Below are 13137 nucleotides of genomic sequence, written 5' to 3'. Positions count from 1 at the left end.
GACCATGAGAATTATTCACTTTTTTCCAAAAAAAAAAACACATATTTGAAAATTAGCATTTGACTATGAAAATTTCAAATACAAATTTTGAGAAACACCTAAAACTCTGTTTTCTATTCTATGGCCAAATGCCCAATAAATTTTATACTGTACTAGGATTATTTCATCTAGTATGCCACACCATTCACGTCCTCAGAGCCTTAGGATCTATCCTACACACGTAGTACCTCATGGGAAAATCCAGTGATAATGCATAAGCTACTTGGCCTATAACACGCCAAGGTTTAAAGGATAATTTCATTTAGATTACCTCCCTTTATGTTGGTTTCGATGCTTTATCCTTTATGACTGTTTATGCACAAATTCTAAGAGTTGATGCATGCGTTTGAAGGTGATATGATTTTCCTCCCCCTTAATGTTTTTCTAGAAAATTCCCAAATTTTAGTCTGAAAATGTATCAACGTACTACAGTAAACCCTGGTGTCCCAAATATCAACACATTTATAAAGATTTAAGAACACAGTAAAAGAGAGTGTCACCTTCTATATGAACTCCAAAACCATTATTCCCTTTCCCTCTACTCCAATTTAAATTTGTTCTTGGACAGTAAGCGTCTAACTTCTGTTTTAAACTAACAGGCAACACTTACAAATCTCATTAGTAACATGCAGGTTGTGAACCTCAGCTAAGTTGGCCAATTTATTGGATTATATTACTAATAACTGGAATGTCAAACGAAACAACATTTCTCATATCTGCGAGAAGCTAAAACGAAGGCAGCATCACGGTGCCCTTACATGCATGTGCTGCAAGACCTTGAAAAGTCAAAATTTGAAAGAAAATAATCTTCCTACGTATTTACACCATTTGTAGCAAAAGCACCCCCGCAGAAAAAATTTCCCATCCTCATCATTCGACGCACCAATGTCAGCTGTGAAATAAAGCAGCCAACACACACAATCTGGAGTTAAATAATCTGAAAACGGCAAAATAGTTGAAGGCAGTTAAATCAGCAAAAATAAATGCATGGCTCAAAAAAAAAAAACCTTCATTTTAAAATCTCAAAAAATAACCCTGCGTAATGAAACTAACAATCAAGAATAGAGCAAATGTAGTTGAAAAGGAATAACTAGATAAAGATATCCAACAGCAGATTCTGATGCATACAAACCTATGTGTTGTAAGTTGAGGATGGGCCAGAGCCACCTTTATTGAGGGACCAGACACCAATAATTTCCAAGTAGGTATACACAAGTCCATTTGTCAGGTGACCTATGATAAATCAAAAGATCCTTGGCCTTCATTGATAGCATAGAGTAACTTTTTGTACATTATTTCCTGCAGAGAAATTTAAAAGTTCAGAATTATTTTGACCCTTCCGAGAGAGAGAGAGAGAGAGAGAGAGAGAGAGAGAGAGAGAGAGAGAGAGAGAGAGAGCAAGGGTCGGAAACAATCTAAAACTGCAATAGGAAAGCAGATGACTACCCTCACACCAAAGCAGATGCGAGGAAAAGTTTCCACAGCTAATAGCGGATGGATTCAGGAGAAATCATACCTTAGTAGAATAGGGAGGCAGTTTCAGGTAGTTAGCACATGTCATCACACTAGGTAAGTCCTCGTCTGCAGATTCTGATGGCATATTACCATTTGATGCTGTATTGCTAGCACTAGATGAATGCTGTTCAAAAGATATGACAGTCAGCCACCACAGAGAATTAACAGGCACGACTAAGTATTTTAGCCAACTACAACCATACCTTCCTCACTATTGTCAGCTTAGGATTGAGCACAGCCAGACCACCTGGAGGAAGCCGGGGAGCACCAGTGACAAACTGACAGAACGCTCGTTGCTGCTCAGGAGTGAACTCTCCCATGATCTCTAGTAACTGATCAGAAGTAAATTAAACAGTTGATATCAGTTTGAGCCAATAGATGAGAGACAGAAGAAAACTAGCTTGATAACATTACTGTCTCAGGCAATACACTTCCACTGACACCTGAAGAACAAACTTACATAAACAATGGCGGGGCTCTTGGCTGTATATCCATGATCAAACTTGATATGGTCTACAAGCGTCTCAGCCTGCATACACAAAAGATTGGGATTCAATAAAAGCCAGAAATTAACGAGTATACAAGTTTCACACTGTACTATACTGGGTTCATGAGAAACAAAACACTACCTTCCATAACTCTTTACGGCCACAAAGCAGGTAGTCCAACTCAGTAGGAGAGAATATTTGCAGAGCTGAAATGTCAAAAACCTGCAAGTTGGGGAGCCTAAAAGTTATTTCACTATCATCAGATAAGTGATGATATCAAGATGTTTTAAGTAGCTGATGAATTCATTAAGTGAAAGTTACACCAATTTAGCCGCTAAATATAAAAAATCCCATGATGCCAACAAACCTGATTGAAGCCAGATCTAAAGGCTTCCATCTGCCGCCCAATTCCGGTATTCACAGCAGCATCAACCACCAAAGAAACATATTCTTCCAAGTTACTAAGATCCACCTGCAGGTTCCAATTGAAGTATACAAATCAAACAAAATGATAAAAAGAAAAAAGGACAAAAAGCTAGAATTGCATCCAAGGAAAAGTAGCATACATTCTCATCGCCTGCTTTCAGAACATATTCAGGATAGCCTGGGAGTGTGAAATCTAAACAAAGATCCTCAACTGGGGTCCCACGAAAATGCAAATCATTAACATTTTCTTGGCCCTGGCCTCCAATTGATTCTAGATATAGTTTACGACTAACAAGAGCTTGCAACTCTTGCAAAGTCTTTCCTAACTCAGCATCAAAAGAGAGAATATCATACAGATCAAGCTCCTGCAGTGTTTAAGCACAGAAACGTTAGGAAAGAAAAACAAAAATACAAAGGTAAATGCAACAACTTGATCTTAGGAGGTAATCATGTTCAGAGAAGCCCTTACTTGGCCAAGGACAAGCTTGTAAAATGCAGTTGAAAGAGGGAGGTCCAAAAGCCGCCCATCTTGAAGTGCTTTCGCCATCACACGTCCAAGCAATCTGAAATATTCAATTACCTTTGGGAATTGATTGCCACCTGCAGTATCAACAGTTGATGGCCAGGGACGTGGGAATAATCCAAAAGGTGCTTGGACAAGTTCTTTATCACCCCCGCTTGATTTTCCATCTACGCCCACTTCCATCGAATATTCACTTGACGAGGAATTTGTTCTCCACATTCCCAGTCCAACTTTTTGCAGATCGCGACTTAAAAGGGTATAGAATTCCAGGGTTGGGCCCAAACCAGTGCCAACTTCACCAAAATATTCAACCTCGAGAACAGCTTTTTGGCTAGAGTACATCTCCATTACTTTTGCAGCAGAATCCAGAATGCGATTCCTAGAGACACGGACTTTCTGGCGTTGTAATCTCCCAACCCTGACTTCTCTCTCATTTGTAGATCCATTACCATCTGCGCCTTGCTGCTGTTGAAGCCGATATAAAGCCCTAGATAATCCAAAGGCTGTTGAATAGAAGTACTGGCGCCGAGTCTCAAATGGAAAAAGAAATGGACAGGACCTTGTCAACTGGTAACACCATGACGGAAGAGACCCACTACAAAGGGCTAGGGCATCCTGAATCTGTCGGGCCAACTTTGGAGTGAGCTTGCTGTTGACAAATTCCTCCGAGGGAATTTTGACCCCAGTACCATTGAGCTCATCTAAACTTAATTTTTTCCCTTCAGAGAAATCATCAATAACTGACTGGACGCGTAACCGTGGGGCCAGCTGGTTTAATCCCTCCACTACACGTAACAGGGCCAAAAAGTTGTAAGTAGAATTGCTTTTCTCCATATCACAAGGAAGTTCTCCCTGTAATATACTATCTAACAATGATGCTCGATGCAATGAGGGATCTGCACCGGCACTTGCTGAAGAACTAGCTTTATTAGATTTGGTGGAAGTTGAGCTCCCATCTGCTTTCGTAGAACTCTCTGTAAGATTGTCAGCTCTTTGGTATGTGATAGTGTAAATATCACCCCAAAGTCTGCTTCCGTCACTAGAAAGAAAGTCAGTGCCACCATACCTCTCTTCATCATCCTCGTCAAGGACAAGCTGCCGCTGGATAGCCTGATAGATCGTCAAGTGCCTATTAAGCTGCTTTCCGCCTGCAGAAAATACTAGTCTGGGCGGATCACTAGTGCTAAATTGAGGGCGTCCATGACGATCTCTAGCTCCTCTCGCACCTCTGCCGTTCGCAGATGCAAGTCCAGCCATGGCAGCAGCAGCAAATGACATTGCACCCCTTGAACCATAAGAACTCCCACTCCTGAACTCAACAGAATCAGATCCCTGAGCAGAAGCAGCTCTGCTGCTAGAACCACCACCAGCATTTGTCTGGCTATCATTTGGCGTCTGTGCGGCAGGACTATCTTCCGAAGAATCACCCAATTTGACATCATGAACTTTGTCCGGCATGCAAACGGGAAGAGAATCATCTCCCAACACCTAAAGCATTGGCAACAATTTCAGAAAACCATCTTAATACAGCTGCATATAACATTAAAGGAGCTGCTCAAGTTGATTTGTGGGGAAAACACTGAAAACATGCACATTGGGGACGCAAATCTGCTCTCAACCTATGTTGCTCCGAGTCTCGCAAAATGTTGCCGCACCCGTGTGGAATCCTCCAAGAATGCACTACTTATGGAGGATCCTACATGCACGCGCTGACAATTTTGATGAGTCCGAGCAACATAGCTCTCAACGACCAAAGTAAATTGAGGATGGCAGAACCCAAAATTTAAAGAACATGGAGAATTTCAATAGCTTACATCATCTTGGTCATCTTCATCATCATCAGACATATCTTCATCCTCAATGACCAAAGCATCATCAATGTCAACAGGTGACATATCCAACTCATCATCCTAAACATCACAAAAAGCAGTGGAATGAAAAGGTTCATGTTATCATGCAAACCAGCAACCACCCAGGAGATGAAAAGTTGAAGCAAAAGGATTCACAAATAAAAAATCAATATTTTGAATAAACATTTCTGTTTCATTTCAATAAATGAAACCATTAGTTCAAGAGCGAGCTTTATCTAAAAATGTTGAAGAGAGACACATAAGTAATTCATAATTTAACTCAAGATTCAGAAAGCTAAATCATGTCATTAATTTATCAGTCAGCCTAAATACATCAAAGAAGAATTAGCAAGACGTGAAAGCAAAATGAAAAATAAGACCTTCCGTATATTTGTCTCTTAGGTGCAATGATAATACTCAATCTTTAGCTGCAGTGAAAATATTCAATCATATATTATTCTGCTTGTTCAGCTCCAACTACAAAATCTTCTTTAATCTCTCTCTCCGATTAAGTGTGCATACAAGTATCATTAAAAGTTGAAACAGAATTCTTCAAGGATATATTCCTAAAGATTTCAGCTCTCTCTCAAGGTGAGCATCTAAAAGAAATGCTTGTTACATAAGAACCGTGTTGATTAAACGACCATCAAGAACCCACCATGTGGATGTCCATGACATCATTTCACAGTGCAGCTAGTTATATTACGCTTCAAATCTGACAAAAAGAACTACAATGACACTCACACTGCTTTCCAGCACTGATCCCTTTATTGAGTGTTATCTCTCTCGAGTTTGATCAACGCCATCCCGAGATTTGCAGGGTTTCTAGAGGGCATACCTACACCTTTGCATATGTCTGGCCCCTCTTATCCCATTTAATATGAAAAATGCCTCTTGTACTATGATTTTCAACACATCTAAATATATATTTCTAAACATGTTTTGTCTATGATACTTCTAAGTTCTGCAAATACGTGTTATTTTTCGAGAATCAGTGGATCACTGTCCAAAATCAATCTAAAAAGTTGAGAAGTTTCACCTCATACTCCCAAACCACGTTATTATTTGGGAGGAAGTATTTTCTTTTGCTAGAAAGTTATAAATATCTCAAGTTTACAGGAAGAAATAAGGAAAACATAGTGACAACTAAGAGGCTGTTAAGTCGCTGGATATCAAAGGTGGGATTGGATAAAAAGACAATACTGATCCGGCATTGACAGAATATCCTATCCTGGGAGGGCTTTTTCAATGGGGAACTGGAGAAACATGGTATTTTTAAAAGGCGGTATCCTATAGGACTATTCTACCAGGTGTCTGCTACCTCCCATCAGCACACCTACCAAGTAACCCTACCTACCAAGAAGGCTTAGGCAAATTGGAAGAAATTACCTTAATGTTTTTTTCTCTGTAGGATGTGAATCACGGTCTCCAAGATTTGTATTCACTACACTGACCAGTGACCACTATGTTTCTTATTTAAAATGGTAACTATACACTTCACTGACCACTATGTTAAACTCTTGTGTGTAGGTCAAAAAAGACCATTTTGCCTACTTATAAAGGCAAGACCAGAGCCCAACTATCCTGTGCTTTTGTTATTACAGTGGAAATATATATTTAAAAAAAAAAAAAGTTCCACATATATCCTCTTTTCTTTTATGCTATTTCTGAATGATATTTGTATAAAGGTTATTTCCTTCGTTTTGACGGATATAATAAAGAATTACTCTGAAGATGATGATGTACTAAATACTAATTTCAATCATATTTATCCTTGTTCATTTGAAACTTTTTTTCTTATATTCTTTTCATTTATATCATTTTCCAGAATTTGCTATTTTTAAACAATGATCTTCAACAAAGTAAAGAAATGTGTGAAGAAATATACCTCAGAACTAGATTCCCCGTTCACAGGTTTCGCCTCTGCTTCTTTATCCAATGCTGCTCGTCTTCTAGCCGCATTTCTTGTCTGGGGTCCCCTGCCATCTTGAGTAGGCTTTAGAACAGCCTTTCCTTTGCCCTTGGATGAACTTCCATTTTTTTCCTGTGGTGGGTCTTTCTTTGCACTGTCATTTATATTAACCGCTGACCTAGATCGTGTACGACGAGTTCCAGAAGCTGGAGTAGAAGTCGATGGGCATGAAGCACCAACTCCTGCAGCGGTGGTCCCGGACTCAGAGTTGCCTACTGATGCCAAGGCCTTTTGACCAGACTCAACTCGCTGAACTCGAGGCCAAAGAAAGTCTTCAATAGCCGCTAAACTTGCTAAAGGATCGATCAGCACAACATTTGAAGAGTAGTCACGGAGGGTCTTGTCTCCTTGAGCTCTGCAAAGGCGTAGCTTGAATGGTTGTGACAAAGCACTCTTAAACCTGAAGAAAGTCGTGCATTTCCAGAGGATGATCTTGAAGAGTGACTCAGCACGACAGGGAAACGCTCCAGGGAAGATAAGGCATTTTGAAGCTTTTGAACCAAAACAGTCATGGGAACCACATCTCCACCAACACTAGAAGGAAGGGCAACTGCAATAAAAGACTTGTATCTTCTGATTGCTTGTTGTCGAAGCCTAGACAAATTAGCATCTGAGATTCTTTCCTTTGAAAAATATCCACATGTAAAATAGTTCAGCAAAGATGCAACAACTCCACTTCCAATGAACTCAAAAGTTGATACACCATCCCCTTTGCTGAGCTCCCCCAGCATGGAAGCTACCAGTTCAGCCAAGCTCTCTTCCTTACTGGCAGAAATATCCCCAAACCGAGGAACAGAAGCTTTTGATTTTCCTTTAGGTTTGGATATTTGTTCATCAACACCAGCGTTCAACTTCATACAGAGATTCTTCAATCGTAGAAGATCATCTGTAACACCAACCTCAGTAGCGCCTGAATCTGAAGGGAAGTATTTATCTTTGAAAGATTTAGCGCCTGCACTGACTGCCATACGAAGGCTAGAACTGGTCTTCGGAATTTCCAATGAGTTTGGCGGTGATCGGCTCCCTGGAACTGTAGTCTTAGGATCCTCAACGGAACTCGCATCTGTATTTGAATTGCTGCCACGACGTTGATTACGACTAGAACGGGATGACCCGGGTATACAATCATTGTCCTTCTCAGCAGATGATGGCTGGGAAGTAGAGAAACCATGGGAGACAAACAATATCAGAGCATCTACAGCATGAACAACACCCTCTCGCACAAACATCTTGGCAAAAATTCCAGGAAGCTTTTCCATTAGAATTTCTGCTACTTGAAGAGCAGGCACCAGCACTTGAGGATCCTTCCAGGCCAATACTCCAGCCAAGAAACTACACAGGAACCACAAAAGAAGCACTACTTTCATTACCAAAGGAAATATGATGCATATAAAAGATATGTTCCTTGGGTAAACATTCCATCCCAGATCAACACCTGAAGAAAAATTGCAAGCTGTATTTGCTTATATTCATACCTTGATATGTTAGTGACGTTATTTAGAGACTGAATCATATTTGCACTGCTGAAATACATAAGTTTCCCAATAGCTGAGAGACACTTGTGGCGAACTGGACTATTCACACTGGATCCATATACCTGACGAGCAAAACAACAGGGTTTCATCTCGTAAATCTCTCGTAAATCTCCACCATGGCAGTTGTAAGATGGTGGCAGTAATTTAAATGGATTATATAATACTAACCTGGATCAGCACAGGAAGAAGATCTATTCCAAATTGTTGCAGAAGTTCAGGTTGATCATTCAATAATTTTTCTCGAGCTGAAACCTCCTGCGAAGATGGATTGGTGTCCTCCTGTTTGGTAGAACCACTAGAAGAAGATTTCTTCATAGTAGAACCTTTAATGAGCAAATTAGTGCCGGTTGGAAGAGAGATGGTTCCTTGAGGCAGCGGAGGAAGGAGCTCATTTGCCAGGTTCACGATCTCAAAAATCTAACAGTGGGGAAATACATTTAAGTTCAATACAAGAGATAGAAGCAGCACTCAGGAAAATCAGTTAGTACACAGCAAATGAAAGGCATGGTTTCGTGACATTAGCTCAAGCACCAGCTTCCATGAAACCAGACGATTTTTGCAACAAGAGTAACATTAAACCAGTAAGGAGTGAGATTGTCATCTTACTTCACAAGAGAACCAAGCCAACTAGAGGAACAAAACATTAGAAAAAAATTAAAGCAATAAGGTTCTTCATAACATGCTCCAGGTGCCAAATTGCAATTGCAAGCTCTTGAAATATTTTAGATGGTTCTGAACATGGCGAGTTCAATTACATATTCATATTTACACTATTAACGTTTAACTGATATCAGTGACAAACAATTTGAGAGTCTTCAAGTACTAAGAAAAGTTTCACAAGAAAACCATGGGGTGTTCTAAACCTTACATTAGAAGGTTGTTTTACCAATTACTCCTAATACTTGATTGACATTCTAGAATACTACATTTGAATATTCAATATCCACCGAGGATTGAAGCTAAAAATGGTGGATTTCTCGATAAGCTGAAAATCATCTTCACTGATATCAGTCCCAATAAAACGTTGGTGATCTCCAGTTCCCCACTAGGACATCAAGCAGGCATTTGGACAGTTTTTTTGGACATAATAGTTAAGCTTTCTAAGACACCGACACTATATGGGTAACTGAATCCTGGCTTAAAAATGAGGACCAACACATTGTGATGATACTACCTTGTCCACAGAAGATGATGAGTTAAATGATTAGTTTAGATATAACAGTCAAACATGATGAATGTGATACTTTTTGGACGTGTTTGGTGGACTTCTGATTTAATTTATTTAATTTGGATGGTTAATGTAGCAACTTCAGGTAATTTGGTATATGTATGTTAAAGGTGCATAACCCGGTAATCCATGTTCAAAGGGGAAGGAAAAGTACAGCCCAAAAGGCAGTAAAGATAGAGCGAGAAGACTGCCTAGCACAGCACGGATATGTAAAGCAGCCTCAAAGCAAAGTGGAACAGGATCATGGTACATGATATCACGGATCTTAGTTTTTGGTCTTGTTGACATCCCCTATCTATATATATATATATATATATATATATATATATATATATATATATGATAATTTTGAATATTGAAGCCCAAGGAACTTGGCTAGACTCAGTCTCCTTATTGGGTTGTTAAGTTTCCAACTCTTAGTTTCTTGATTTATCAAAATCAAAACTTGATGATGTAATAGCTTAGACTTAGTTTCTTGAATTAATACCTATTGTATATGTTTGACAGTGAATCCCTTGGGATGAAATCTTAATTTACTCCAGAGAGGAATTAAGAGGGACTCGAGTCCTTGGATTGTATTCGTTGGTGGTTTTCCTACAGCCCGTTTATTCGATAGAAGAATTGACTGTCGGAAGGTGATATTGGAGTTGGACTAATTGAGAGAAGCTATATTATTATCTAAAATCAGTCATCAAGCATGAAAAACTTCTCATAGGACATCTCTTCCCACCTACAGATAAACTGACTTGCAAAAGAAAGAGGGGTATAGTAACTTAAGACTACAAAGTATAGCAGAGCAATCTAACCTTTCTGCAGGAAAATATGCCAAATAATAAACTATCTTTCAATGTTACGGGTTTCTATATTCAATATGCACTACTTGTTCCAATTTGTCTACAAGAAACGCTAACAATTGTAGCATGAATAAAAACAAAAACTAGTGATTCATACCTGTTCCGGAGGTTTGCTCAAGGCAGGTGACACAGACACAGTGGCCACAAGACCAGAACCTGATAGAATATCCTTGAGTATTCCACTTATACCAAGCAGCAGTAAAGTTTTAGTTCCTAGTGGAGAGCCACTAGCACATGTCGAAAGAAGCCTGATTAAACCCTGCAAGCCTTATCAAGTAAGAATAAAGCCACCAAGGTTGTAAATAACCGACATATGGAAGATTTAAACATACTGTATAGGTTGACGTGCTGAGTGAAGCCTGACCACCTCCAGAGTTACTGGTTGAGATGAGGGATGCAGCTTGGGTAACAAGTCCGTGGTTGCAAAGTTCATCTAGCTTCTCCGGGTATGACGCAAATGCTTCAGCAATACGGGTCAAGCAGATAGACGCATGCTCTAATACCTGCAGACACAAGCACCAAGGGATAACATTAAAGAAAATAAAGTGATGTTTAGCCAAAATAGGAGAGGAGATATCTTCCTGCAATGGGAGCATAACATTGATGATGACTCACCTTTGCATCGTGATATTGAAGGAGATTTGTCAAAAGCGGAACAGCTTCCATGACAAAGTCAGAAGCATCTGAAGGAAGCTTCTTGCACATATTAGCGGCAGTTGCTAATGCTACTCTCTATTGAAGAATAAAAACAGTTAGAAATAATTATATACGTACTTAAAGAAGCTGGAAGATTGATTATTTCACTAAAACCGAATTCCATAATATCATGATAGAGTTAATCAAAGATTCCACAAAATAATGATGAGAGTTAATCATGAAAAGAATTCTTCTACCTGAACACCGGTGGAAAAGAAATCGAGATAAGAAAGCACAGCCATCAGTGCACCAGCCCTCAAACAAGCAGTTGGGTGTTCCTGAGATATCTTCTTTAGAGCTTGCAAAGACTGTTAAAAGGTAAAACATTAGCATGACAGGTTTAAAAAACCAATCCTTAGCAAATAATAATGATGGTTCTACATTAGAAACAGCACTTCGGGGTTATTTGGTTCAAGGCCTATTTATGCAAGGATGATAATATAGAGACCGCAAATAATAGTTATGGATTAGTTATACTGGGAGCATAATTTCCAAGATCACTTTTTTCCTTGTTGGACAAATGTACAAACTAATTCACTCACCTGTTCAGCCAAGTCCATGTATTCAATTGTAAGCAACCGCGCCACAAAGCATGAAACAGCTCCATAATGGACAACAGCAGCACACGAAGAAGGCAAAACATCAACCAAGTGAGTAAGAGCCCGGGCAGCAAGAAGCATAATATCAGGATTGTTCTCGTGACTGAGCAGTCCTACAAGTACCGGTACAAACGAATCCACAGAAAACGTAGACAACGAATCTTCCGTTCCAATAGAAAGCATCTCACACAACTGAGTCAAAGCTTCCACTTGTTTCCCTTCCTCGCCATCCGCCCTTAAACCAGCTAATATCTTTTTATGCCGACCGCTCTGGTGGGACGACGACCCAGACCCCATCGCCGAACTCGGGAGTAAATCATCCAATCCAGCACCTAATTTCCTTAACAGTCCTTGTAGTGCACTACTTGCTGAAGTTAAATTCTGATGTAAAATCCCAACACCGCCTTCGCTATCATTATCATCATCCTCACCGCCACCAGAATCTATATTCAATCCAACTTCCCTATCTCTATCTCTATCCCTAACTCTAACCTCATGTTCTTTCTCTTTACCTTTATCCAAATTACTATTATTATTATCGGTGGGGTTAGGGTTAGGGTTCTTACCACGTCGGGTTCGGCTGCCCGACCCGGAAGATTCGTCCATTGGTGTAGATGAGTCTTGAGAGCGAGTTGCGATACGAGAACGAGTTGGGATCGACGATGGGGTTGAATTGGCGGCGGCGGCGCGTGAGGTGGAGAGACGGGAGCGTTTAGAGGCGCGTGTGGTGGGACCAGGAGAGGAAGAAGAAGAAGGCGCTGATGAGGTGGCCTCCGCCCGCTTCCGACTACGAGTTTCCATACAAAACCCTAAATTCACAAACGAGAATCAGCTCGCCGATATATCGGCGATCAACATAGTATTACAAACCCTAATTTTTCACAAAATTGAATAACGAAAAAGGGGGAAAAAAAAGATTCGATTTTTATTGATTGATTCAACTAAATCCCCAATCACAAATCACAATCTATTAAAAGTAGTTTCAAATTCAGTGTATCAATAACAATCGAATTCCAATGAAGTGCGCTTTGAGTAATTAACACGACTCTTATGAGAGGAGGAATATAACTGTGAAAGGGAAAGAATGGATGGAGAGAGAGCTAAATAGAAAACCCTAATTCTATAAATAATTTTGGGTCTGTTGAATTATTTAACTTTTTCTTCACTAAAAAGATCGAATAAGATGCTTTTTATTAATAAAATAAAATGCTTTTGGTGGCTTTTATAGTTCCAACTTTTTCTTTTATTTTTTCCACCCCTCTATTGTTTAGGTGTAGCCCCCTTCTGAGGATCTCTGACTAGTTGCTATTCGGTGTTTAATTTATATATAAAATATAAAAAGAAAAGAGATAAAATATTTTACTGATGATACGTTATATTCTTGTAATCTACTAGAAGTTCCTTTTTTAGTT

General features: G+C 39.6%; 1 protein-coding gene across 1 annotated transcript; it reads right to left on the bottom strand.

The window, feature by feature from the left end:
- Positions 1 to 686: 686 nt before the first annotated feature.
- LOC132065156 (E3 ubiquitin-protein ligase UPL3-like) lies at positions 687 to 12891 on the bottom strand. The gene is given in 19 exon segments (XM_059458414.1): positions 687 to 976; positions 1172 to 1338; positions 1556 to 1678; positions 1758 to 1886; positions 2015 to 2083; positions 2184 to 2264; positions 2410 to 2514; positions 2609 to 2833; positions 2938 to 4479; positions 4806 to 4901; positions 6730 to 7206; positions 7209 to 8145; positions 8289 to 8410; positions 8517 to 8765; positions 10528 to 10689; positions 10763 to 10933; positions 11046 to 11162; positions 11324 to 11434; positions 11669 to 12891. Coding segments are annotated over 18 exon segments (5640 nt in total). The 5' UTR covers positions 12527 to 12891; the 3' UTR covers positions 687 to 976; positions 1172 to 1272.
- Positions 12892 to 13137: the final 246 nt, after the last annotated feature.

Source organism: Lycium ferocissimum, chromosome 7 (assembly GCF_029784015.1).
Source record: "Lycium ferocissimum isolate CSIRO_LF1 chromosome 7, AGI_CSIRO_Lferr_CH_V1, whole genome shotgun sequence".
NCBI classification, from domain to species: domain Eukaryota; kingdom Viridiplantae; phylum Streptophyta; class Magnoliopsida; order Solanales; family Solanaceae; genus Lycium; species Lycium ferocissimum.
This window is presented reverse-complemented; position numbering and strand designations above follow the sequence as displayed.